The sequence below is a fragment of the Canis lupus genome, chromosome 20 (genome assembly GCF_011100685.1).
Source record: "Canis lupus familiaris isolate Mischka breed German Shepherd chromosome 20, alternate assembly UU_Cfam_GSD_1.0, whole genome shotgun sequence".
NCBI lineage: Eukaryota > Metazoa > Chordata > Mammalia > Carnivora > Canidae > Canis > Canis lupus.
This window is the reverse complement of record NC_049241.1, coordinates 46,189,955-46,217,528: the sequence shown is the minus strand read 5'-3', so window position 1 is coordinate 46,217,528 and position 27,574 is coordinate 46,189,955. Positions and strand designations below refer to the sequence as shown.

At 46.8% G+C, this 27,574-nt stretch overlaps 2 protein-coding genes across 3 annotated transcripts in view; both read left to right on the top strand.

Annotated features, from left to right (window-relative positions):
• The window catches only part of NWD1 (NACHT and WD repeat domain containing 1), a 65,795-nt gene extending 49,461 nt beyond the window's left edge, over positions 1-16,334 (top strand). The window contains 7 exon segments of the mRNA XM_038566948.1: positions 98-370; positions 1,860-1,950; positions 6,115-6,269; positions 7,796-8,072; positions 9,598-10,148; positions 12,832-12,937; positions 14,472-16,334. Coding sequence (XP_038422876.1) covers positions 98-370; positions 1,860-1,950; positions 6,115-6,269; positions 7,796-8,072; positions 9,598-10,148; positions 12,832-12,937; positions 14,472-14,773 — 1,755 coding nt within the window. The 3' untranslated portion in view covers positions 14,774-16,334.
• A 7,187-nt stretch (positions 16,335-23,521) lies between these two features.
• SIN3B (SIN3 transcription regulator family member B) overlaps positions 23,522-27,574 on the top strand; it is a 40,441-nt gene continuing 36,388 nt past the window's right edge. The window contains exons 1-3 of one of the 2 annotated variants that reach the window (XM_038566950.1): positions 23,522-23,715; positions 25,086-25,168; positions 26,300-26,406. In XM_038566950.1, coding sequence (XP_038422878.1) covers positions 26,384-26,406 — 23 coding nt within the window. In that variant the 5' untranslated portion in view covers positions 23,522-23,715; positions 25,086-25,168; positions 26,300-26,383. Of the gene's footprint in view, positions 23,716-25,085; positions 25,169-25,935; positions 26,056-26,299; positions 26,407-27,574 lie in introns of those variants that run through there. The other variant, XM_038566949.1, reaches the window with a different exon arrangement.

Here is a 27,574-nt window from a genome sequence, read left to right as displayed (position 1 = left end):
GAAAGAAGAAAAAGCATGGGTTTTGCATTTGACTCTGGGAAAACTTGCAACCTAGTTCTCTTGCTGACATTTCCCTTCCTTTCTATGATTCCATTAGATCAGTGCTTGGAATCTGGAAACTGCAGAGCTGGTTTTCCATATCCTGGGAGATGCCTCCGACTGCTGGATGTGCACAGCGGTGCTGGCTTCCCGGGCCACGCTGCTGACCGTGTCTGAGGGAGGTGTGGTCAGTCTGTGGAGCTCAGGCACAGGGAAACTGCAGGGGAGGCACCATTTATCCAGCATCAAAGAAGAAACACCTACCTGTGGGGTCTCGGTCCAGAAGCAAGGAAAGATGGTGACTGGGTTCAGCAAAGGCTCCATCTCTTTGGTAAGCCCTTCTCCTGAATGTGATGCCTGCACTGCTCGGCTCCGAAGCCCTCAGATGTCCTAGAAGTTTTTTTTTTTGTTTTTTTTTTGTTTTTTTTTTTTTTCCTTTCAGAGATGTCCTAGAAGTTGGGAGAAACCACTTCACCTTTGCTCTTTTAATAAGTGACATTTGGTTTTTTTAATTTAGGGATTTGCAACTCATAGCAGTTCAGGAAACATCTTTTGGTATCTCCTGGGGGCTCGCTAATTGTTGGCACTCAGTCCTGACAGAAATGTCTCTAGGCATTGCCAACTGGCCTTGGCTGGCGGGGGTGGCACAAAACTGCCCTCCCCACCCCTTGAGAACCACTGCCCCAGACACATGAAGTGAAAAAAGCAAACTTACAGAATAGGGTCTATGATGGATTGTGCAAAAACGATGGTCGTGCAAATGCTCGTCTATGCAAACAGATGCTCAGAAAAGCAGACAATGGTCCCTTCTAGGAAAAACAGAGAATGACAGGAAAGGTGAAGAGATGTTTGTGGTGTGTTCTGGATGCTTCTTCTTCTTCTTTTCCATCTCATACAGTATTGTTGTTTAATTTTTTAAGTTTTTTTTAAAGATTTTATTTATTTATTCATGAGAGACACACAGAGAGAGACAGAGACACAGGCAGAGGGAGAAGCAGGCTCCCTGCAGGGAGCCCCCTGCAGGACTCGATATCAGGACCCTGGGATCCCGAACTGAGCCAAAGGCAGAGGCTTAACCACTGAGCCACCCAGGCACCCATTTTTTTTTTAAGTTTTCAAAGAAATGTGTTTTTTTAATTTTTATTTTTTTTAAGAAAAGTCAGTAACACCTATGAGGAAATTCACTTTGTCCCACCCCTGCTAAATAAAGGTAAACAAATATTTCTTTAAAATATGGCTTGGATTGGTGCAAACGACTCTTTTTTTCTTGGTGCCCCCCATGTGTCCCATCTGTGCCCCTCACCAAGATTATGAGCATAAAATTTTTGGTTCACAGACTGGTGGAGGTCAGATGCTCAAAAATCAGTAGCTGAACTGGAGCTGTAGGAATGAGGAATGAACCATCCTCTTAGGTCCGAACAAAATAAGTTCTGCAACTCGGGAATGGGGAGAAACCAGTGTGTGGATCTTATCTGAGATCTCCGGAGTTCCCCCCTCTGGAGGCAGAAAACAAGTGCTGGAATGTTCTGCAGGTCCCTGAGTTGATGACAAAAACATCAACAGCCATGGTACTAACTGCCACATTGAGAGAGCTGATTGTGTATGGGGTAAGGGCGACCATTCTAGGTACTCCTCAGCCCACGATGGCCCTGGGCAGTGGTCCTGTCCTATCGCCCATTCAACAGATGAGGAAACTAAGGCACCCAGGGCTAAGGCATTTGCTTAGAAACTGGTAAGTGGCAAAGTCTTGCCTCCAAGCTCCTGACCCTGGACCCTTAACCCAGTGGAAATGCTTGATGGGCATCCTTGACTTTGCGCAGGTTTCCCCCGGAGGAGATAGCCTGCTGGAGAAGCTTCCAGAAGCCGTGAGGTTCCTGGTAGTCTCTGAAGATGAGTCCCTTCTCGCTGCAGGTATCGTCTAGCTCTTATTTGGAGCTGTGAGGAGGCAACCCCGGATTTGGTTGGAAGTGCAGAAGAGGGGCTTGGGGCAAGGGGGAGGGCAGTCCTAGACCAGCGGCTGGTAAACCTTTTCTGCAGAGGGCCACACAGTGCACACCTGTGACTGCAGACCCAGTGATCTCTGTCGCCACAAATCAAGCCTGCCCCTGTAAAGTGAAAGCTGCCACAGATGATACCTCAAGTGGGTGTGCCAATCACACTTGGTTTATGGAGGCCAGAATTTGGATCTCATATCATGTTCACATGTCACAAAACAAGAATCTTATTTCTATTTTTTTCAACTATTTAAAAATGGTAAAACTCTTCTGAGCTCACTGGTCATACAAAAATAGATGGCGGGCCAGTTTCGGCCCACGGGCTGTAGCTTGCCAACCCCTATTCTGGGCAAATCTCCTAACCTTTCTGGGCTTCCAGTTCATTGGAGGGGGATGAGGGTGGTTTCCCCTGCCAGACAGTTACAGGGATTGAGGGGTGCATGTGAGAGGATGGGGTGCACCCAGGGGCAAGCCAGCCCACACAATCCCTGCTTTCAGGGGCTTCTAGGCTAGCAGACAATAAAGTAGCCACAAGGAAGAGTGGTTGGTGCTATGACCAGACAAGAATCAGGGGTTATGAAAGGGTGTGACAGGGTTCTCCTCTTTATTCTGAAGCAGTTAGGGAAGGCTTCCTAGGAGGTAACCAAGAGTTACTTCACAGCTTGGTTTTTGTTTTTTTTTTTTAAAGACTATTTTTTAAAGATCAATTTTTCAGGGCACCTGGCTGATTTGATCAGAGTAGTGTGTGACTCTTGATCTCAGGATTGTAAGTTTGAGCCCCGCCTTGGGTGTAGAAATTACTTAAATAATTTTTTTTTTTTAAAGATCACAGCCAAATTGAGCAGAAAGTACAGAGATTTCCCATATACCTCCTCCCCGCTACACTCACAGCCTCAGCCTCCTTCAATATCAACACCTCCCACCAGGGTGGTCGTTTGCTATAAATTATGAACCTTCATCCACATGTCATCACCCAGAGTCCATAGCTTACCTTATAGTTCACTCTGTGGGTTTGGATAGATGTGGTGGACATATATCCACCACCATAATCTCAGATAGGGTATTTTCACTGCCTTAAAAATCAGCCTGATTTTTATAAAGCCATTTCCAGGGATCAAGTGCTGGCCAGTAGGGCAAACCACAAACACAAATGTGAGCCATGTTTATAACTAAACGTTCTCATGACCCTGTTTTAAAAGACAAAAAGACATCAGGTGTCATTCGTGTTAATATATCTTGTTTAATCCAATACATCCAAAAATTCAGCATGAAATCTATATAAAAATTATTAATGGTGTACTTCACATTTTGGAAAATTCTTGTGCGGAGGATATGAAATTTGGCACGTGTTTTACACTAACCGCTCATTTCAAATTGGCCCAACAACAGTAAGAGCCACATGTGGCTCATGGTGACCATACCTACATGGGGAGCACAGGTCTAATAAATAAACACTTACCTTCTAATGACTTATCGATAATGCATCTTCCATCCTGTTTCCAAAAAAATTTCAGGTGGCAGAAGTATGTGTGAAAGGTAGCATGGGAAATAGGAATGAGAGAAGAAAGAGAAACAAAGGGTAGGGGTACAACGTAGAATCAGGACCAAGGCCAAAGGCACGGAGGACCTCAGTGACCTAGAACCTTATCACGGTGGGTCTCAGGTGTGGCTATGTCCAGCATCCAGTGAGGAGGAGCCTGAACAGGTTCCCCATCCACATTTTTGGGAACCCACCTGTTGCTCGGGAGATGGACCCACATCCCGACTTAGCTAAGATCAGGCAGGGATTTCTTTCAAGTGTCATAAACAGAATTGTGTCTCAAGGGTCCCCAAGATTTCCATCAGGTTTGATGATTTGCCAGGGCTCAGAGACCTCAGGCACATGCTCACAGTTTACCATAGCAAAAGGATACAGATGAAGATCAGTGAGGTGTAGAGAAGCGTGGGGCTGAGTCCAGGTGACACCAGGCATGAGCTTCCAGGTGGCCCCTCCCTGTGGAGCCACGTGGACAGCGTTTCTCTCAGCAACAGTGCATGTGACGACAATGATCTGCCAACCAGGGGAGCTCACCCAGCCTTGGTGTCCAGGATTTTTACTGGGGGTTGGTTGTGTGGACACAGCTGACCATCTGCACAGCTGACCTCGGTCCCCAACGCCCCCTGAGGCCAAGCCTACTCTGAGTGTGGTCCCAAAGCTCCCACCCTAAATCGTATGTGAGCAGAGGCCGACCCATGTGGCCCTAGGCCTCAGGAAACCAGGACACTTTGATCAACCAAGACATTCCAGGGGCTTAGAGGACACCTCTCAGGAGCCAGGCCAGGGCCAAACCATTCATGTGCAGGACGTGGACAACTCAGGCCTGCTGAGTTAAGCCCTTAGCGCACAAGAACGGAATGCAGATATCCTGATGGACTTGATCCATTGCCTGTAACATCCTTCTATGTGAGCCTCAGGCTCAAGGAGGGTTCGGTAAAATAATTCCATGGAGGAGGGCCTGGAGAGGCAAGAAGATGGACTCTCAGCCCCAGCTTCTACTGCACTGACTTAATTCAGGGGTTTCCAGAAAACTGAGCTGAGATGGTGCAGGGCAGGTGCATGGCACAGAGTCCCGCACCATCACCCCCAGGACGAGCTGCATAATCTGCACTTTCCTGCACTGCCAGGGTCCTCTTAACAAAGCATTCACCCAGCCCATATTTGGAACACAAATGAGCAAGTTGCCTTGGGTGGGGTGCCAGGGAAAATACAGAAGGCCCAGTTAAATTTCAGAGAAACAACAGATCAACTTTTTAGTATAAATATATCCCATGCTATATTTGGGATATACTTATACTAATAACAATTTTCCTGTTCATCTGTAATTCAAATTTAATTGAATTGTCCTGTTGGGTTTTTTGTTTCGTTTTGTTTGTTTTGTTGCTAAATCAAGGCCTCCGCCCTCCCGACTCTTGTCTCTGGCTCCTTCATTCCGCTCCAGCCACATTGTCCTCTGTGTAGCTCCTGAGATGTATACAGGCTTTTCCTACCTCCTGGTCATCCCATGCTGTTCTTACTCTCCAGGGCCTGCCCTCCTCTCAAATGTCTGCTCAAATGTCCTGTGGTTGCTGTAACAAACAACCACACAAATGTGGTGGCTCTAACACAATAGAACAATAGAAATCTCTTCTCTCACAGTTCTAGAGGCCAGAAGTCCAAAACCAAGATGTGGGCAGGGTCATGCTTTCTCTAAAGACTCTAGGGAAGAATCCTTTTTTTTTTTTTTTAGGGAGAGAGGGCACACATATGCACACACGAGCCAGCAGGGGCTGGGGTCAGAGGGAGAGGAAGAGAGAGAATCTTAAATAGCTTCCACACCCAGCATGGAACCCAATGCAGGGCTCTATCTCACGACCCTGAGATCATGAGTTGAAATCAAGAGTAGGATATTTAATCAACCAAGCCATACAGACACCCCAAGAAGAATCCCTTTTTTCCTCTTGGCACCCAGTCCTCTGACTTCATTGTCCTTATCACAGATTGCAACTGCTTTCTTTTCCTTCCTATCTGCCTCCCTCCCGTCCTCCCTCCCTCCTATCCTTCCTTCCATCTTCAAAATATATCTACCTTATGTCCAGCTTTGTGATGGGTTCTGGGATGCCATGAGCAGCCCAAACAGGCAGTCCAGCCCTCTGGAAACTAAGTCTTTAAAAAAATTTATTTATTTATTTATTCATAAAAGACACAGAGAGAGGCAGAGATACAAGCAGAGGGAGAAGCAGGAGCCTGATGCAGGACTCGATCCCAGGACCCCAGAATCATGCCCTGAGCCGAAGGCAGATGCTCAACCACCCATTTCCCCCCTGGAAACTAATAGTCTTGTGATAATAAACAACTTTGCTGTTTTCTTTGAGATTATTAATCACTTGTGGTCAGTTGCTCCCTCCCTGCAACTATAGGGTGGTGAGGATGTCTCTCTTGTTCGCCACTGTATTCTTTCTACCTCCACGTAGAAGGAGCTCAAAAAAATCTTTGTTGACTAAACTGAATTACCCTCAAGCTCCTCCAAGAATGAAAGGGATAATCCCATCCCTTCCATTTCAGGGTTTGGCAGATCCGTGCGGATATTCTTGGCAGACTCGCAGGGGTTTCATCGATTTATGGCCACCGACCTTGAACATGAGGACACCGTGGAGATAGCTGGTTTTGGTCCTGAGAACAATCTGATTGTCACTGCGTCCCGCGATGCACTCATCCAGGTGAGGAGTCATTCTCACCTCTGGAATAGAAAGTATGATTCTTTAGGGGGCTTTTGGCTTTGAAATCTAAAGACTCACAAAAAATGAGTGCAGCAAAACAAGGCTGGTCATTGGGAGGATGTGGGGGAGGGATCTCCTGAGAGCCAGCGACAGATGTGGTGGGGGAGCGGGAGGGACGGGAATTATCAAAATGTCCAACAAAGGATGTAGCATTCCCACTGTACCTGAAAAACTGGGAGGATCTTGGCCTTCAGAGTGGGGCAGGGCTAGGGGGAAGTGGAGGAAGATTCCCATTGAGCTCAAAGTTTTCACACTGGTGAGAGAAGCACATAATAAAATAAAATAGTGGTTCTTAGAGCGCCTGGGTGGCTCAGTCAGTTAAGCATCTGACTCTTCATTTCAGCTCAGGTCATGATCTTGGGGTCTTGAGATCAAACCCCATGTGGGGCTCTATATTCAGCAGGGAGTCTGCTTGAGGATTCTCTCTCTTCCCTTGCCCCTCCCCAGCACCTCATACTTGCATGCAAGTGCACAGTTGCTCTTCTTCTTTCACTCTCTCTCCAAAAAAAAAAAAAAAAAAAAAAAGGTAGCGATTTTCCAGCATTCTGACCTTAGGACCTCTGTATATTCTTAAAGATTATTGAGGACCCCAATGAGCTTTCATTTATGTCGGTTATATCAATTTGATTTACATATTTTTAACAAATGATTTATCTTGGAATAGTTCTCGGATTTACAAAAGAGTTGCCAAAGAAGCACAGAGAACCTGCATATATATCTATTCTTCACCTAGCTTGCTCAATACTAACATCTCATGTCACCAGAACTCTTTATCCAAACTAAAAAATTTATGTGAGGACAATGCTATTAACTGATCTGCAGACTCTGTTCTCATTTCACCAGCTGTCCCATCAATGTCTTTTTTTTTCTTTATTCCAGGATCTAATCTAGGACCCCATGTTGCAGTTACTCTTTATTGGTAATTACCATATTAAAAATTAGAAATGAGGAAATCTAAAAATACAGATAACAGACTTCTATGAAAATAGCTATAGTTTCCAATATAGACAAACAAAGAAAAAACTCATGAAAAGAGTGTCACTGTTGCACATTTGGACAAACCTCTTTCATGTCTGGCTTAATAGAAGATAATTGGCTTCTCACTCATATTCGATTCTGCATTCTCCTACCTGTTGTGATATCACATATCCTGTAGCTTCTGGAAAGCCTCAGTGCTCACTCATGAGAGGAAAGGAGTAGAAAAGGCAAATAACTTCTTGAATTATTATGAAAACAGTTTTGCCTTTGCAAGCCTTCCTGAAAATACCCTCCAGGGGTTGCCTGGATCACACTTTGAGAATTGCTGTGGTAGTGGCTTGGTGAGGTGTGGGGAAGTTTCAGGGGCCGGTGAAAGCCCTTATACTGCAGCCTGAGAATCCACCTAAGGTGGACAAATAGTCTATGCATATTTCTGAGCTATGACAGTGTAAGGAAGAAGTCAGCTCCGGCCCTCTGTCCATCCTCAGGTGTGGAGCCTGTCGGAGCAGGGGACCCTGCTGGACATCCTGGAAGGTGTCGGAGCCCCCGTGAGCCTGCTGGCCTGGGCTGGGGCCCTGGTGGCATCTGCTTCTCAGCAGTCCTCATCTTTGAAAGTCTGGGATCTCACTTACATTCAGAAGCCGAGGGCCTGCACCCCATTTCTGGATCGTACTGGCCTCACTGCTGTGTCACACAATGGAAGCTACGTTTACTTCCCCAAAATCGGAGACAAGAACAAAGTTACCATTTGGGACTCTGCAGAAGGTCTGTAAGACAGAAGCATGTGTAAGAGCCAAAGCCCGTGTCTTGGTCTGCATGGGCTGCTATAACCAAACACCGTAGGCCGGGTGGTTTCAACAATAGGCATTTATTTCTTACAGTTCTGGAGGCTGGGAAGGCCAAGGCCGAGGCACCAGCAGACCAGTGTCTCGTGACAGCCGGCTCCCCGGTTGCAGATGGTCACTTGCTCATCACATCTTCGCAGGAGCACAGAGAAGGAAGCAAGCTCCCCTGCCACTTCCATAAGGGCACTAATCCCATTGTGGGGGCTCTGCCCTCACGACCCAATCACCTCCCAACACCATCAGGATAGGGAGTTAGGATTTTGACATGTGAATTTAGGGGGACACATTCAGTCCATAACACCCCCATAACTCGGGTCAGGTTGAAACTGGCTAATAGAAATCAGGACTTGATTTTATAAATTTCCAGCATGTGGGTCACCGACCAGCTGGTTGTTAATCCCTGTTTTAGGGCAGGTTTCCTGGAAGCAGGGCATGTGTCGGGGCTATTTGCACAAGGGGTGGGTTGTGGGGAGCTCCTGCAGAAACCGAAGAGGGAGTGAGGGAAGCAGGCAGGGGCAGGAGAGGGACTGAAGCAGCGAAGAGGTGGGCTCAGCCTGGCCCCACGGGGGACAGATTGCACCTCAGAGCTCCATGCTGAAGAGAGAGGGCCAGTCTTTTATATTCCCATTATCGGGCGGTCACCGGCTACAGGCCATTCTGGGTGGTGGGCACAGCCCCAGCATTTTGAGATGAGGGGTTCCCTTCACCTGAGGGCAGTGGGCACCCTTGAGGCTGGGCGCCCTGGCCGGTAAAGGGGATCTGGGCACATCTCCAACTGTGTTTGCTGTAATCTCTGTGGGGCAAATGGAGGAACAGAAATTCCTTGTTACTGATAAAATAATATGAGAAAAGAGATTCACTGTCAAGTCCCTGCATTCATGGATTTGGCAGCTGTTTGGTTAGTGTCGGCTGCAAGATGGGTGAGGTTACAATGTTTGAGGTGCTTGCCTGCTAGATGGGGGGCAAAGCCAGGCACAAAGATACAGGGGATGGAGGGGAATGAGCTAGAAGCCCACCAATGGAAGCCACCAACTAAAGCCGACCAGATTTGGCACACCTATTTGTTTACTGTCTGTGGCAGGGTTGGGACGGGGGGTGGGGGCACAACCATGCAGCAAAAGCTTGGCAGCGGGGAGTATACAGCCTGCAAGGCAAAGATATTTACTCTCTGACCCTTGACCGACGTTTGCAAAGGAAAGGTCTGGGATGAGAGGTCATGCATGTGCGTCTGTCCATTTGTGTCGATGGGGAGCGGAAAGTCATTGGAAGGTGTGAGGCAGGGAGGTGAGAAGATAGGAGGGCAGGTGTGCAAGCAGGGGAACTTGCAGTGAACCGGCTGGGGAGTATGGATGATGAAAGTGGTTTTTAAAATCCTTAAAACTAGGAAAACTGTGGCACAAGCATTCCTCTGAGCTGTTCTTAATGTGGTCTTCTCTCCGTGGCAGGCGAGGAACAAGATGCCCTGGACACCTCCAATGAGGTCAGGTGTCTGGAGGTTGCCCAGCAGGCCAATCTCCTTTTCACCGGCCTCGTTTCAGGGGTTGTCCTGGTGTTTCCCCTGAATTCCAGACAGGATGTGATGTGCATCCCCCCTCCCGAGGCCCGGAAAGCCATCAACTGCATGGCCCTCAGTAAAGGCGAGGAGCGCCTGGCCATCGCCTATGACAGCATTGTCCTTGTGCTGGACATCAGTCCCGGGGATCCCTGTCCGGTTATTGATGGGCCAACATACACCTTCTATACCCAGCTGCCTGAGGCCATCTCCAGTGTGGCCGTTCTGGCTGACTACCGCGTGATCTACGGCATGACCAACGGTGACCTCTTTCTTTACGAGTGTGCGAATTCCAAAGTGTTCCCTCTGGAGGCCCACGGGAGCCAGGTCACCTGCATGCAGGTCAGCCACAAGGAGCAGCTGGCTGTCAGCGGGTCCGAGGAAGCCCTGCTGTGTCTCTGGGACCTGCAGGCCTGCAAGTGGAGGTTCCAGATGAGCTACACGGTGCGTGGCCCACATACCACCTGATGCCAGGTCCTGGCGTTAGAAAGCTGATGACAAATGTCCTGTGTTAAGTGCACAACATGTGCCATTGCCAGGGTTGAGAGTGGGGTGAGGCCAGTGAGAGACACTTGCCTTGGGAGCAAAGTTTAAGGGGCAGCCAAAAAACTCAGCAATCAAGGGAGATGCTATTTTATTATTTTTTTAAAACACTTTTATTTATTAGAAAGAAAGCATGAGCACAAAGTGTGTGTGTGGGGCGCTCAGGGAGAGGGAGAAGCAGGCTCCCCATCGAGCAGGGAGCTCCATGTGGGCTCGATCCCGGGATCCCGAGATCACGACCCAAGCTGAAGGCAGGCACCCAATCAAGTGAGTCACCCAGGTGCCCAGGAGACGCTATTTTAATGCAACGTTTACAAAAATTGAAACAAATGCAAAAAAATCCACAAAGAACAAAATATCATTTTTATAAAAGATTTTATTTATTTGAGAGAGGGAGAGAGAGTGAGCAGGGAGGAGGGGCAGAGGGAAAAGGAGAAGCAGACTCCCTGCTGAGCAGGGAGTCCAACAACAGCAGGTTCAATCCCGGGACCCTGAGATCATGACCAGATGCCCAACCAACTGAGCCATCCAGGTGCCCCCAGAATATCATTTTAAATAAAGACAGGATCAAATCCTGCATTGGTATGCCCCTGTCTCACCCTTCTTACCCTAATCCTGATGGCTGTTCTTGTGCCTAACAGTTTTGATTGCCTAGTGTGTGCCAGGCCCCTTTCTAGCTGTGGCCAGGGCACACGCTGCCCCACCTCTTAGAGCCACGTTCTCAGAAGGAACACAGTGTGAGCTCTGTGTGGGCAGGATCTTTCTGTGTTTTGCTTGCTGAGGTGGCCCCCATCCCTAAGAGAGCTCCTGACATGTCCTCAGGGCTCAATAAATATTTGTAGAATAAAATGAAACAGCATGGCACCTGCGTGGCTCAGTCCCTTAAGCATCTGCCTTTGGCTTAGGTCATGATCTCAGGGTCTTGGGATCAAGCCCCACATCGGGCTCCATGCTCAGTGGTGGAGTCTGCTTCTCCCTCTGCCCCTCCTCTCTGCTCATACTCTCTCTCTCTCTCTCTCAAATAAGTAAATAAAATCTTTTTAAAAATTAAATTTAATTTAAAAACTAAAAACAAAGCAGCAAATATATGATGGGCTGTGGAGCAATAAGAGCTTTGAGAAAAGATAAGGCAAGGGAAATGGGGTAGAGTGGCAAGGGCTGCCATTTAGGAAGGTCAAATAAGTCTGGGGGTGCCCGGCTGGCTGAGTCAGAAGAGCATGCAACTCTTGATCTCAGGGTTGTGAGTTCGAGCTCCATGTTGGGTGTAGAGATTATAAGTAAATAAGCTTTAAAAAAAGGTCAAATAAGTCTGGTGGAAGAGAATTCTAGGCAGAAGGAACAGTAGCTGTGAAGTTTCTGAAGATGGAAACTGGCAACGGACTCCTTAACATAAAACGTGGCTCCGGTCCACACTGCCCATCTCATAAGGAGCTGTTACGGGTTTTTTGTATCAGTATAATTAAGGGCTGTGATAAATATATTCATATATTCATATTATGTATTATATTAAGATGCATATTAAACCATCATTCTATAGTTTAATCCTCATAACTGCCTTGTAAAGTTGGTGTTATTATTCCAGTTTTTCAGATGGGGAACAAAGGCTATACTTTTGGTTGCAAGATGTAAAAATTATTCATAAACATAGGGAGATGATCTTGTAATTAAGAGAGTATGTGTGGTTTGACCTTAAAAGGCCTTTGTACCATCTGACCTTTACTTTTATGAAGCTACTATAATAAGGCTGGACTGTTAGTAATCTTTTGTCATGTTGAGATGGGAAATGTCACCATAGCAGTTAAACACATCTAGCTTTTTGTTTCTTTCTTTCTTTCTTTCTTTCTTTCTTTCTTTCTTTCTTTATTTATTTATTTATTTATTTATTTATAAGTAGGCTCCACACCCAGCATGGAGCCCCAGGTGGGGCTCAAACTCAAGACCGTGAGATCAAGACCTGAGCTGAAATCAAGAGTCAGACACTTAACTGACTGAACCACCCAGGCACCCCCCTCACTTTTATTTTTAAATAAACTTAATTTTTGAATGATTTTTAGATCTACAGAGAAGTCATGAAGATAGTACAAAGGTTCTCCTCTACCTCTTCCTCATCCAGCTTCCCCGATGTTAATATCTTATGTAACTAGAGTACATTTTTCAAGACTAAGAAATTACCACTTGGACAGTATTGTTAACTAAGCTACCAGCTTCTTTGGGGTCATAGTTTTACAATGAATTTCCTTTTCCTGGTCCAGGATCCCATCTAGGATGCCATACTGCATTTAGCATATAGCCTTTAATTAAAGACCATGATAGCTAATGCTTGTAGCATCAAGGTCACTTAAGAAATTAAATCCAATAATTCTTGCACTCCAATGCAAACTGTCTGCAAACCTCTAAGTCCAATCCCTATGAAAATGTATTTTGGTCCTGGGAATATTGGTGATGGAATATACCCATTTCTCCAGGGTTTTGTTGGAGCTGTCCCCATGGGGGCTTACATGCCTGGCTTCCAAAACAAATGTCTTGCTATGGGTTTCCTGGGTGTCTCGGTTTGAACTCCAGCTCACTTTGTCTTTTTCTACAGAATTCTTACTGTAGAGGAGTCCAGTGTGTCTGCTTCTCCAAGGATGACAAGTATGTGTATGCGGGCTTGAAGGATCGCTCCATCATTGTCTGGAGTGTGCTGGATGGTGAGTCATTTTGCTTTGAGGGCAATATTGAGCTTAGATCTGGAAAAGAAGGCCTGGTGACAGGCTCTGGGTGTCAGAGGGCCCTGCTCGGGTTCCCCCTTGCTGGGTCCCTCTGCTTAGAGAGGTGTCTGCAGGTCAAGAGGTCCCCCCCTCTCCCTGCTGGAGCTACATCTCCTCTTCTAGACCCATTTTATGGATACCCGGAACTCCAAAACATTCTCCCCACCTGGGATGGTGCCTTCTTTTAGGGCCTGAGCAGGCCTCTTCCCCAAGCCCGTCCTTCTATGGGTGGACTGTGCCCCCTAGTATGAGCTCCTCTAGACTTAAGGGGTGGCCATGGGGTGATAAGCATGGAGTCTGGTTGCATGAGCTGGGTAGGCTCATGTTTGCATGTATATTCATGAGTCCTTAGGAGTGCAGAATAGAGCTGGGTATGGGAAGAGAAGGAGGCCAAGCTGCAAAGAGCTGGGGACTGGCTCTCCCATCCCATTACATTCCATAATGGAACTAAGAAGCCTGACAATTCTCCACCCAAACAGGACTTTCCGGGTGGTTCCAAAGGTACATCCATCAGTGTAGGAGGATATAGCATATTTCATTTATTAGCTAGATTTGCAATATTTACATATTTTGCCTTATAGGATATGGGCCTTGATTCTTTCTCTTGGCCCAGGCCCTGTAAATGCAAGACCAACTGTTTTGAACATGCCACATCTCTTGGTCTGTTTAGGACTACCCTAAAAGCATATTAATGACAGTGAATATTTCTTATGTACCAGGTACTGTCATTGAGCTATTTCTCTTGACAGCCACCTCATTTTACAGAGCACAGATTGAAGCTTTGAGGATGGGGTGATTTGCCCAAGGTCACACAATGAGTAACTGGTAGGCAGTGGTTTGCAGCTGGTCCACCTGGTCCCCATCATCACCTTTGTCATCCTCCTATATAGTCTACTAAAGAGAAAGGAACCCTTATAACACTGGTAGGGGGTAGGTGCCAAAATGTAGAAGCTGAAGTCCAGGGAAGTTAAGAGATTTGTCTAAGGTCACATAGCAAGTGAGTGAATGGAGACCACATAGATATGAATGCACTGTAATCAAACCCAATGCAATCAAATATATTGTAGTCTAATACTTTGTGGCAAAGACGGCTGACATAAAGTCACAGATGGCTCAGAAACTGAGATTTGTGGATGGTGGCCTTAAAAGCCCATCCTAAGCAGGTTCACAACCTCTCTTCCTCTTTCTCCTGCACTGATAATATTTACTGAGCTCACACTGGGCTGAAACAGATATTAAAGCACCTAACATATGTGACCCCTTCAAATCTTAGAATTCCTCTCCGCAACTGGGTTCAGTTATCATTCTCATACTGCTGATGAAGAAGAGGGACTCCAAGACCTTAGATGTTGTGCCTAAGCTAGTAAGGAACACAGCAAGAATCTGACCCCATGCAGCCAACTCTCAAGTGGGTGAGATTGGATCCCTGTGGTTCCCACTTTCTCATTTGTGCCCTGCCTTCCACCCCTGAAAGGCACCCTGCTGGCTGTCCAGTTTGTCCATGCTGTGGTGAACAGGATCATCCCAACTTCGAATGGCTTCATTGCCCCCACTAGACATGGCTACCTGATCCGCGAGCGTTTCCAGTGCCCTTCATCGAGAGTCTCACAGCAAGATCCTCTCAAGAACTTCAAGAAGGCAGTGTGGAAGGTCAAATCCAGGCAGAGAGAAGAGCTGGCAGCAGCTGCAGGAGCACTCCAGGACTCGAGATCGGCAAGTGCCCAGGGAAATGAACGTAAATCGAACAAACGCTCACAAGTCTGCCTGCTAGTGTAGAACCCTCCAGTAGGGGCATGGGACTCCAGTGAGTTAGCCCCATTCAATCTAGCTGAAGCAAAGAGAGTGTATGTGTTGATGTGCTTCTGGACCCCAAAGCCTCAGATTATATGACTCAGACCCTGTTTCTCACCACTTTTCCAGTCTTCTCTCCTTGTTGGGTGCCGTCAAAGACTGGCTACCCCCAGGTTAGCAACATGACAGCCAAGTTCAGTAGAAAAGAGACTTTCCCCCTTGTCAACAGACTGAACCAAAGGGCTGGCCCTGGTTCCAGTGGGCTCATACATTTGTCTCTGGGCAAATGCTTTGATTGTCCAGGCTGACCCAGTGCCCACCAGGACTGAAGATGGAGTCAATGCCACCCACCCATGTTGCTGAGAATGGGAGAGGCTAATCTCAGGAGGGGAACTGGGGTGCTGGAGTAAGGCAAAGGGAGGATGGAGGAATGTGAGACTGACCAAACCACAGAGCTTTGTCATTTATAAAGCATCAGGTGCTATTCTCTGATCCTTATCACAGCCCATACTTCAGGGAGGGCAAGAGTTTCTGCATCCATTTTACAGACAAGGAAACCGAGGCTTGGTAGGTAGCTGTGATTTGCTCAAGCTTACAAGCCTGAGGTGCAAGAGCCCTTGGAAAAAAGAGCCAGGAGACACCCTGTCCCAATCCTGTTGGATCACCTCCCTCCAAATTTCAGTCTCAGAAACATGACCATTTGTTCCACAGGTGACACACTCAAATGCCCACGGGGGCCAATGAGTAATCTAGATGATTGCCATGCACACTTGGGTGAGCAGCAGAGAATGATGGAGATGATGGGTCATGTGAAGGATGCATGCTCTGCTTTGGGTGGTTACAGGCAACCTGATGCTACCCCAGAATGGCCATGGGGAAAGCAGCTCACTGGTGCCAGAGCTTCCTGTTGTTATAAGCAATGGATCTTGCTTCTATGCCTGCAGCCTTCCAAAAGTCTCACTTGCTTCTGGGGCTTTTGCTATAAAGATAGAAAAGTCCAAACTTTAAGGTGCTAATCCGTCTCCCCTCTGTTGGATTCCAGGCAGTTTCCAAAAAAACAACCTTAGGAACAGAGGCTTTTAAGCTAGATGTGACCCTATTGACTGTCTTACACCAGTCATTTCCCAAACTAGGGTTACAAGGAGGGCTTCAGCAGTTTTGCAGATGTTAGCATCAAATTCCATTCTGAAAAAAATATTTTAAACTGTCATTTTAAGGTGCATGCTCAGCTGGGTTAGGCAGCAGGTTTTAAGGTGTTGAAGGTAACTAACTTAGGATTCTCCTGCCATCTCTGTTTAACTAAGATTTTAATGGGAGCCCTTGAAGAAAGCTACTCTTTGCCACCACTTATGTGAACCAGAGGTTTTACCCAATGCAGAAATAAAGTGGATGTTGTGACAGAGTATGATTTCAGCTACAACTTCGGGTTTAAAATGTGTATGTCCATCTCAACAGCCTCAGTGAGAATCCATTGCTTTTATGTAAATACTACTTTAAATGTAGGAGAGAAATTTTACTAATAAAATGCTACTCTAAATTGTTGTTATATTGGGGTTTTTGCAGTGAAATTTCATTTGAGAAAGAGTTTGATTGCTATGAATGTTTGACAAGCACTGGACTTTAAGGAAGTGTGATTTATCAGAGGTCCTCCAGCCATGGTGGAGCCAGGATGAAAGCAAGGGTACTGCAATTCCCACCTTGCTCTCTTATGCTAAGCAGGACCACATAACATAGCATCCAAACTGGGACACTTTTGAGAGATAAAGGCATTACTTTAAAAGATTACTCCTGGGGCAGCCCGGGTGACTCAGCGGTTTAGCTTGGCCATCTTTGGTCCAGGGTGTGATCCTGGAGATCCAGGATCGAGTCCCACGTCGGGCGCCCTGCCTGGAGCCTGCTTCTCCCTCTGCCTGTGTCTCTGCCTCTCTGTGTCTCTCATGAGTGAATAAATAAAATATTTTAAAAAATAAAAATAAAAAAAATAAAAGATTACTCCTGGACAGCTAAAAAAACTGGAATGTCCCAAGGTGATTGGAATATACATCTTTCTAGTCGCAGCAGGAATTAATTTCTATGAAATTCCAGAGATTTTTAAAAATTGAGATATAATAGTTTCTGGTATATGATATAATAATTTGAAATTTGCATATTTAGCAAAATGATCACCACAATAAATCTAGTTAACATCCAACACCACACATTCTTGTGATATGAACTTTTTATTTTATTTTTATTTATTTATTTTTCAACATGATACGAACTTTTTAAAAAATATTTTATTTACTTCAGGGCAGCTGGATGGTTCAGGCAGTGAAGCATCTGCCCTCGGCTCAGATCAAGATCTCTAGGTTCTGAGATTGAGCCTCACATGGGGCTCCCTGCTCAGCGGGGCATCTGCTTCTCTCTCTCTCCCTCTGCCTCTTTCCACTGTTCATTCTCTCCCTCTCTCTCAAAATACAATCTTTTTTTAAAAAAACGGTTCTATTTTTTAAAAAGATTTATTTATTTAAGTAATGTTTACATCCAGTGTGGGGCTGTGGGGCTTGAACTCATGAGCCCAAGATCAAGAGTCACATGCTCCACCAGCTGAGCCAGGCAGGTGCCCCTTGTCATGAGAACTTTTAAGATCTATTCTCAAAAAAAAAAAAAAAAAAAAAAAAAAGAGAGATCTATTCTCTTAGCCAGTTTCAAATATTTTTTTATGAATTCTTTTTTAAAACTTTTTTTTAAATTTTTATTTATTTATGATAGTCACACACAGAGAGAGAGGCAGAGACACAGGCAGAGGGAGAAGCAGGCTCCATGCACCGGGAGCCCGACGTGGGATTTGATCCCGGGTCTCCAGGATTGCACCCTGGGCCAAAGGCAGGCTCTAAACCGCTGCGCCACCCAGGGATCCCTCCAGTTTCAAATATAACCATACAGTATTATTAATCACAGTCACCATGCTGGACACGGCATGTCCAAGACTTATTTATCTTGTAAATTTCATCCACCTTCACCCATTTTCCCACTGTCCCTATCCCCTGCCTCTGGTAACCACCAATCTGTTTTCTGCATCTAAAAGCTTTGGGGGGTTTTAAATTTATTTTTGTTGAATTTTACTTTATTTTAAAAGTCTACAGACTTTTTATTTATTCACTTATCCCAACGTGAAAATGTTCAAATTTATAGCCAACTTGCAATATGAGGACAAGGAATATGCATTTGCCTGCCATCAAGATTGAACAATTGCCCTATCACTGTCAATCTTGGGCTAAAACATTTCAAAGTGAGGGCCAGGACTGGGGTGAGGATACTGAGGCACTCATCTCAGGCACAAGGATTTTTTTTCTTTTGAGTGAGAGAGAGAGAGAGAGAGAGAGAGAGAGAGGGTGTGTGTGTGTGTGTGTGTGTGTGTGTATGTGCACAGGGGTTGGGGAAGGAGCAGTGGGAGAGATAGAAACCCAGGCAGGCTCCACTCTGAGAATGGAGCCTGACACAGGTATTGATCCCTGAGCCTGAGATCATGACCTGAGCCAAAATCAGGAGTTGGACATTTAACTGACTGAGCCAAGCAGGTGCCCCTCAGGTACAAGGTTTAAGGGTGCACCAAAAAACTCAGCAATCAAAGTAATATTTTATTACCATATTTTAAAAAATCCAAATGGATAAAAAATACACAATGAACAAAATATCAACATATTAAAGTTGGGATCTGACCCTGCACTTGAGTGAACTTGCCTCACTTGCCTCACCCTCATTTTGGCTCTGGTGACATCAAGACACCTCACCATCTAACTACATCAGGAGACATCTTTTCAGGAATAAAGTCATTCTTGTAAATAACCAAATACTTATGAAAATTAACAATTGAAAAAAAAAGAAAACTAACAATTGTTATTCAATATTTAATATCTTTTAGTAGGCATCCCTAATTTTCCTAATTAGCTCCTATTTATCCCTAGAACATCTTTTATAGTTGTTTTTTTTTCAAACTAGGACTCAATCAAGATTTGTTCACATGTTGCACGTGGTTGTTTTGTCTTTAGTATCTTATATTCCAGAGCAGGAGTTGGCAAATCACAGCCTGCAGGCTTGCCACCTGTTTTTGTAAATAAATTTTTGTTGAAATATGGCCACGCCCATTCATTTACATATCACCTGTGGCAGCTTTTATTAGTGACAGAGAATGTATGGTTCCAACAGCCAATCTGGCCATTTACAGCAAAGTGTGCTGTTATTGTTGAGATTTTATTTATTTATTTGACAGAGAGAGAGAGCAAGAGCACAAGCAGAGTGCGCTCCAGGCAGAGGCAGAGGGAGAAGCAGGCTCCCTGTGAAGCTGGAAGCCCCATCCCAGGACCCTAGGATCATGACCTTAGCTCAATGCAAGTGCTTAACTGACTGAGCCACCTAGATGCCCCCATGCTGATCCTGGTCTTACTTAAGCCTTGATTAGATTCAAGGGAAAAAAAATTAACAGATTTTTTTCTTAAAGATTTTTATCTATTTGAGAGAGAGAAATGTGCACATGCACGCACAAGTGGGGGGAGGGGCAAAGGGAGAGTGATAAGCAGACTCCTCGCTGAGCAAGGGGGTGGGGGGCTCAATCTCAGGACCCCAAGATCATGACTTGAGCCAAAGTGAGATGCCTAACTGACTGAGCCACCCACACTCCCCTAACGGACTTCTTTTTTTTCTTTTAAGATTTTATTTATTTATTCATGAGAGACAGAGAGAGAGGGAGAGGCAGAGACACAAGCAGAGGGAGAAGTAGGCTCCATGCAGGGAGCCCGATGTGGGACTCGATCCCGGGACTCCAGGATCACACCCTGGGCTGAAGTTGGTGCTAAACCGCTGAGCCACCCGGGCTGCCCCCTAACAGACTTTTTAAAGCAGTTTTAGTTTCACAGCAAAATTGAGTGGAAAGTACAGAGACTTCCCATATACCCCATGCCCCAACACATGTACAGGCTCCCCTTTATCAAGTGGTACCTTAGTTACACTTGATAAAAACACATTGATACATCTGTTAAAAAAGGAACAACAGGGGCCCCTGGGTGGTTCAGTCAGTGAAGCATCTGCTTTTGGCTCAGGTCATGATCCCAGGGTCCTGGGATTGAGCCCCACATTGGGCTCCCCACTCAGTGGGGAGCCTGCTTCTCCCTCTCCATCTGCCTGCTGCTCCCTCTGCTTGTGTGCTCTCTCTCGCTCTCTGTCAAATAAATAATATTTAAAAAAATAATAAAATAAAAAAGAAACAACAGGTCTGAAAGAGTCACTTGTGCTAAGTTCCACTTCAGCAAACCAACACTTAATACCAAATTTAATGGTACTTTCAGCCCTTCCCAGGACTGTAATCTTAACCAGTCGGCCTAGAATTTCCTGGTCAGCACCAGTAAGATAATCCACCTGAAGGATCCCCTCCATCCCCCAAAGAAAGGTAAGATAATCTGTCTTTTTTTGCCCCCTTCTGTCTCTAAAATCCTTCCATTTTGGGCAGCCCAGGTGGCTCAGCAGTTTGGCGCTGCCTTCAGCCCAGAGCCTGATCCTGGAGACCGGGGATTGAGTCCCACGTCGGGCTCTCTGCATGGAGCCTGCTTCTCCCTTTGCCTGTATCTCTGTGTGTCTTTCATGAATGGGTAAATAAAATCTTTAAAAAGAAAAAATCCTTCCATTTTTTTGGAAGCAGCTCCTCCGCGCTCTTGTCTGTTGGCTAGACGGGATACGGCCCAATTCATGAATCATTGAATAAAGTCAGTTTGATCTTTACATTTACTCAGTTGAATTTTGTTTTTTAACACATCATAATCACAAGGTAAATATTTTTCGAAAGACAACTTCATAAAGTATTAGTTATATATTGGTGCATAACAAAGTACCACAAACTTAGTAGCTGCATTATAATAGCCATGAATCATCTCACAGTTTCTGTGGGTTGTGAGTCCAGGCTCCCTGTGGCTGGGTTCTTTGTTCAGGGTCTCACGAGCCAGGCTGGGATCTCAGTGAAAGGCTCACAGCCCTCCTCCACACTCATTAAGGTTTTTGGCAGAACTGAGCAAATCTTTGCTGTAGGACTGTGGACCTCAGCTCCTAAAGGCTGCCTCTGTCCACAGGCATTCACGACATAGCTGGTTTCTCTTTTAAGGCAGGCAGGATCGCACCTCTCTGTTGTTTTGAGGCACTGCCCTCCAGATTGTCTTTCAAAAGATGTCCCTGATTAGGTCAGACCCACCCCAAACAATCTCCCTTCTGGTGAACTCAAAATCAGCTCAAGGGGACCTTAAGCCCACTTGCAAAATCCCTTCACCTTTGCCATGTGGTGTAACCTAGTTGCGAAAGTGACATCCATGATGCTAACAGGTCCTGCTCACACTCCAGGATGGTGGGATACACAAACCAGGGGTGAGAATCTTGGGGCCCGTTTTAGAATCCTGCCACAATATGTGATTCTGGACTCTGGAGATTTGGGTCATGAAGTTTTCCATCTGAAAAGACTCAGATTAGTTTGAAGTAGGATCTTCTGATCTTGTCTTTTTCACCTTGCCAAAATACTGTCCAAAGAAAGACCTACCTATGAATCTTACCATAATGCTATTAAGTTTGTGAAATGGTGGGAAAAATGTGTGTTGTCCTATCTAAACTGTCAACTTTAAGGTTTTTAATTTAATCTGTAGTGATGAAAACAGTAAAGAAAAAAAACTTAGCATTTTTTATGCTTTATGAAAATAAGAATGAAAGATGTTTGTGTACTATTGTCCACAAACGCATGCCTACACACATACACACACACACACACACACGTGTGTACACACCCAAGAACCCAAGGTGGAACTGGCTTGTGGTTTCCTGTTCTCCAGATGAGTGAGGGCTTCCTTGGATCACACGAGATCTGTAAAAAGAATGGAAAACTAAAAGTGATTCTTGAAATGTGAATAGAATCGTACTCCTTGGAGGCTGGGAGGCATTGAGTGAGGACTCTGTGGCATGTCAAAAGCCCACACATGCAGTGGGTCCTCCTGGACGGTGACTAATAGATTGCCAGGAGGCGTTGGTGTGAGAATGACTATCCAGACATCTGGTGGCCTCAGAGGGTTCGGGTCACCTCAGCTGATGTTCTTATAGGAATTCGCTGAAACTGAGCTGAATCCCTTTCTGGGCTGGGAGCCATGACTCCTCGAGGCTTTCTTCCTCCTCACCCCCTACATCTACCCAGCACCACATTCTCTCTGCTTCACCTTCTGAATACCGCTCGCTTCCATCTCCTTCTCTCTACCTCCACTGCTCCCTTCCTGATCTAAGCCACCACCATCCTTCTAAATGATGAAACAGCCTCCCTGCACTCCCCACCCCTGGCTTCCCTCCAATCACTTCCCTGCAGAGCAGCCAGGGCATTTGCTTCCAAATTCAAAGCTGCTCAAGCAGCTCCTCGCATAAAACCCAAGCGCGATTTCTATTAGTGCTAAATGCCAAGACCAAAATTTTTAACTGATCCCATAAGGATGATAGGTTTGCCTCTTCTGGCCTCGGCACACTTACCCTGCACCTCCCCGTGCCGCGCCCCCGGCCACCTCCTGAGTCTTCTGCAGTCCTGCAACACTGGTGTCTCTGTCTCTGTCTCTCTAAGTTCAAATGCACCACATTGCTTCCAATCACAGGGCCCTTGCACAGCTGTTTCTTCTGACTTTCATGGTGAATGCCTACACACATTTTAGAACTCATCTAGAATGCCACCTCCTCCAGGAAGCCTTCCTCATCCCCTGCTAGACTGGGTTAAATCTCTGGGGTGGCAGGTGGTATTTTCCAAAAATGGTCGTGGCAATATTTCCTGTCCCCTATGCTATTCTAGAACTCAGCCACTCCCCAAGTTCTGGAGTCTGTTTGCCTCCCTTTTGAATTTGAGAGGGACTTTTTTTTTTTTTAAGATTGATTTAAGAGAGAGAGAGAGCAAGCATGAGCAGGAGGTGCAGGGAGAGGGAGAGAGAATCTCAAGCAAACTGTATGCTGAGTGTGGAGCCCAATGTGGGGCTCCATCTCACGACCCTGAGATCACCACCTGAGCTAAAATCAGGAGTCGGACCCCTGACTGACTGTGCCACCCAGATGCCCTGAATTTTGGGGTGAGGGGACTTTGTAATAGCCACTGTGGAAAGACTACAATGGAAATGATTCTGTGTGACTTCTGAGGCTGGATCAGAAAAGGTGATATGGCTTCCACCTGGCTTGCTCGCTCCTCTCAGGACAATCATTCTTAAATCCCAGCTGCCATGACACTCAGGGTGAAGTGGGAAAAGATGGGACTTTAGGTAGGGGAAAAAATAGGGGTCCCAACAAGGCTCTAAGGGTATTTCAGGTATCCTATTTTAGGACAGAACAAAAATAGAGATAAGGAAGAAAAATAAGAACCCCTGTCCCAACTGCTAGGGCTAAAATGTTTTTCTTTTCTTTTTTTTCTAAAATGTTTTTCTAATAACTACACTCTAGCCACAGAAAATAGGAAGTAACCACAAAATAATCAGGCCTCAAAGGAGAAGTTAACTATAAAGATTAACCAGACCTAGCAAAACATATCTATAGATCACAGACGTCACAAGAAACAAAAGACTCTCACATGATGTGTAAGCATCATGTCTAGTTCCAGACCACTGACCTAACCACTGGCAAGTTTCCTGGTAAAGTCCTAATAAAAAGACAGAGATGAAAAGCCCTCACTGGCAACCCTGTTGGGACCCCTCTCACTCCTGAAAGCTTTTCCTGTATCTTTGCTTAATAAAACTCCATCGCTTTGCTCACTTTCCTTTGTCCAAGAGACTCATTCTTCAATGCCGTGAGACAAGAACCTCACACTCCTGCTTCAAGGCTGCGTGCAGAGACCACAGGTAGATGCTTCTGGGCACAGCCATGGCATGAGTTTCAACCTACAGCCAGTAGCAACTGCCAGACATGTAAGTGAGTAAACCCTCAGAAGATTCCAGCCCCAGCCTTCCAACCACCCAGTAGACACTGAAGGGCCAGCGATGAGCTTTCCCTGCCCAGCTGCCCAAATTGCAGACTGGAAAGCAAATAAATGTCATTTTAATCCTCTAAATCTTGGGATGGTTTGGTACTCAGCCACAGTAACTGGAACATAGTAAGTATTAACCTCGTACCTTTTCTTTGAAGTATCTGTTCCAGTTCAAACTACATTTTATGTGTGTGATTATTTGATTCCTATCTTTCTGCAAACACTGAAGCCTCTCTGAGGGCAAAAGCCTTTCCTGTTTTGTTCATCATTCTAATCCTGACACGTAGCCTAGCAAATGATGGACTCCCTGGCAGCGTATTCTTAGCTTTCCCACACTTCCTCATTTGGTCATTGGTTGAATGTTCATTCATTTGATACATGTTCACTGATGTGACTCTAGGTCAGGGATTTGTGTTAGAGATGAAGCACAAAAAGGTGATGTACGGGGGATGGTGGGAAGGCTGAGAAAGTCAGTTAGGTTGTGTTTTGAAGAATGCATAGGTGTTTTCTGGGTAATGAAGAGACAGAACAGGACTTCTGACAAGGGAAATGGTGTGTGCTGATGCATAGGGCCAGGAAGCAGCCAGGCCGGGCAGGCACTGACAGAGGTTCCACACAGGTAGAGAGGGTGGGTGGGAAATTCTGCAAAAGGAGGTTCGTAAGGGCCAGGTTCTTACTAATGTAGGAAAGACTTTAGGGTTTGAAGCCAACAGCTACAAAAGGATTCTTGAGACATCTTTGGTGCAAAAAGGTGACTTTATTATTATTATTTTTTAGAGATTTTAATTATTTACTCATGAAAGACACAGAGAGAGGGAGAGGCTGAGACACAGACAGAGGGAGGGGCAGGCTCCATGCAGGGAGCCGGATGTGGGACTCTATCTCGAGTCTCCAGGATCACGCCCTAGACCAAAGGTGGCGCTAAACCGCTGAGCCACCCGGGATACCCAAAAGGTGACTTTATTAAACCATGGAGACAGACCTGTGGGCAGAAAGAGCTGCCCCAGGGTTATGAGGAATGGCTGATTATATACTTTCAGATTGGGAGGGGGTTAGGGACATCGTAAGTCTCTATGGAATGTTTGAAGCAAGGTTTCCAGGACCTTGAGGGGGCTAGCTATTGTTGGGAAGAGTAATCTGAGTCATGAGACCCTTCAGAGATATATTGCTGGGTATTATGCTTGGGGGATAATTACCAACATATATCTTGGTGCAGGCAGAGATAAAGGAAGTTTCCAAAAGAATTTTTATATGTTCAAGTAGACTTACAGGATCCTGGGAGTTGGGCTAAGATTGCTTTTTGCCTGTTAGGAAAAAGTATTACATCAACATGGAGGCAGTTGAGTCCCTAGAGGAAGGTCACTCGTCCTGTTTCAAGGACTTCTCGATGGGCTGTAAGTATTAAACACATCTAATAATTTTTCTTTTGTCTTTGTTTCCCACATCATTACGGCCTTCAATCCTGCACATAGGTGCTTAGAGTCCATCTCACAAGAAACAAAGAAGACCCTGGAGGTTTGGAAGCAGCTGTGGAATGATCCAGTGCTTTACAGCACCAGGGCTAGGAGAACTGGTTAAGAGACTCCTGAACTGTTCCACTGGGGAGATGATGGGATCAGGAACCATCAAGAACCAGTTAGCAAAAATGCACTTCACAGGGCCCCTGTGGTGCTGTGTGCCCCTGGCCCATCCTCACATCAACCTCATAAAGCAGGGGTCTACAAATATTTTTTAGCAAATATAACAGGGTCTGCACATCTTAGGGTCTATCACGGCTACTCACCTTGCTGTGGAAGCGCAAGAGTAGCCACCGATGATAGGTACACGAGTGGGTGTGCCTGTAAATTTTATTTTACAGAAATTTCACGTGTCACCAAATAGCCTTCTCTTTTGAAATTTTTCCAACTTTAAGAAATGTGAAGACCACGATGAGTTCGCTAACTGGAACCGGACAAAAAAGCAAACGGCTGGGTTTGCTCAGCCGCACTATATAAGGCGTTGGTTAGCAGTTCAATTTGGGGAGTAAAGTCCGGGAGCAAGTCCTTCCAGGGGCCACGCCCCCGCGACGTCATCGAGGCCGCGCCCCCTCCGGGGCGGAGCCTGCGCATGCGCGGCCGGCCCTCGGGCGGGGGCGGGGCGGGCCGCGGCTCCGACTTCCAACATGGCGCACGCTGGCGGCGGCGGCAGCGGCGGCGGCGGCGGCGGCCCCGCGGGCCGGGGGCTGAGCGGCGCCCGCTGGGGTCGCTCGGGCTCCGCGGGCCACGAGAAGCTGCCGGTGCACGTGAGTGCTGCCCCCGCCGTCCCTCGGGAGCCCCGTCGCCCGGCCCCCGCGGGCCGATGCCCCTCGCCCGGGCCCCGCCCGGCCCCGCCTCGGCCTCCACTCCGCACGGCCCCCGACCCCAGCCCCCTGACCCCTAACCTTGACTCCCCGGAGGCTCGGCCCGCCCCCCTCCCCGCCAGGGACCCCGGTCCTCCGTCCGCTCCTCCGCCGACCCCCGCCCACCGGGACCCTCCCCTCCCCGCAGGTGGAGGACGCCCTCACCTACCTGGACCAGGTGAAGATCCGCTTCGGCAGCGACCCCGCCACCTACAACGGCTTCCTGGAGATTATGAAGGAGTTCAAAAGCCAGAGGTACCCGCGGGACCCCTTCCCACCCCGGGGGGGCCGCCCTGGGCCGCGATCCGGCCGAGCGGGGTGCGAACCCCCATCCCGGCCCCCTCTCCGCCCCAGTCGGGTGACCTTGCGCAGGTCGTGGAACCTCTCAAGAGCCTGGGTTCCTTCCAAAAGACGGGAGCGGAGAGTACCCCCCTGTGGAGCTGTTGTGGGGATTCCTGGAAGGAGAGCGGGGATGGGGTGAGGAGACAGCAAGAGAGAAGTCCGCAAGCGCAGCAGGAGTCGGGTCCTGTCTTTACTCAAAAGGATGTTTAAAATGAATTTTGTCCATCAAGGATTTGTTTAATTAATTTAAAAAAAAATTTTAAGCACTACGTTAAAATTATTGGTCTTGGTTATTGCATGTTTTGGCACCCTCTCCCCCTTCAATCTTGTCTCCAAGGTGAGTGCCTCACCCTCGGCAACCCCCAGTCCCAGGCTTGTTGGAAAGTAATGCGCATAAAATGCTTTGTAAGGGGTCTGGCACAGAAAAAGGATTGAAAACACACCAAGCTGATTTCTGTAGGCGCACAGGAGGGTTAGAGCTAGATAGGGGACCTCAAGATCATGCCATCCATTAACCGGAGGCTTACTTTGGCTTAGAGTGGGCCAGAGGCTTGCCCAGACTAGCCTTAGGGGCAGTCAGGACTAGAACTTGGGCACTCTGACTCTTAGATTCTCAGCGGTCCCATCACCACCGTGCTGCCTCCCCCTCCCTGAGGAAATCGGGCAGGGCTGGCCTGATTTCCTTCCAGGAGAGACCAGCTAAAGCTTTGAGGGAGCCCCACTGCAGCCATGGGGACGACCCCCTGGCGTTGTGCAACCCATGCTTGCAGGGCCTTTGGTATTTATGCTTTGCCATCACTTGCTGGGATCCACACCTGTGTCATGGTTTATCACATTGCTTAGAGGGCTTTGGCCTCCTGCCACTTCTTGGAGTCCCGGACTTTCACTTGGCTCTCCTGACATTTTCAGAACAGAACGCGTGTGCTTGGAGTGTTTGGGGTAGCTGTGCCATGCAGATATCCTGTGGTTCTCCATAGGAGGGTACAGGGAGCCCAAGGCTGGCTGCTGTGGAAGTAGATGACACATAACACATTGGCTGAATCACACCGGTCACATTGCAGGGTGCTTTGTTGTCCTTCGA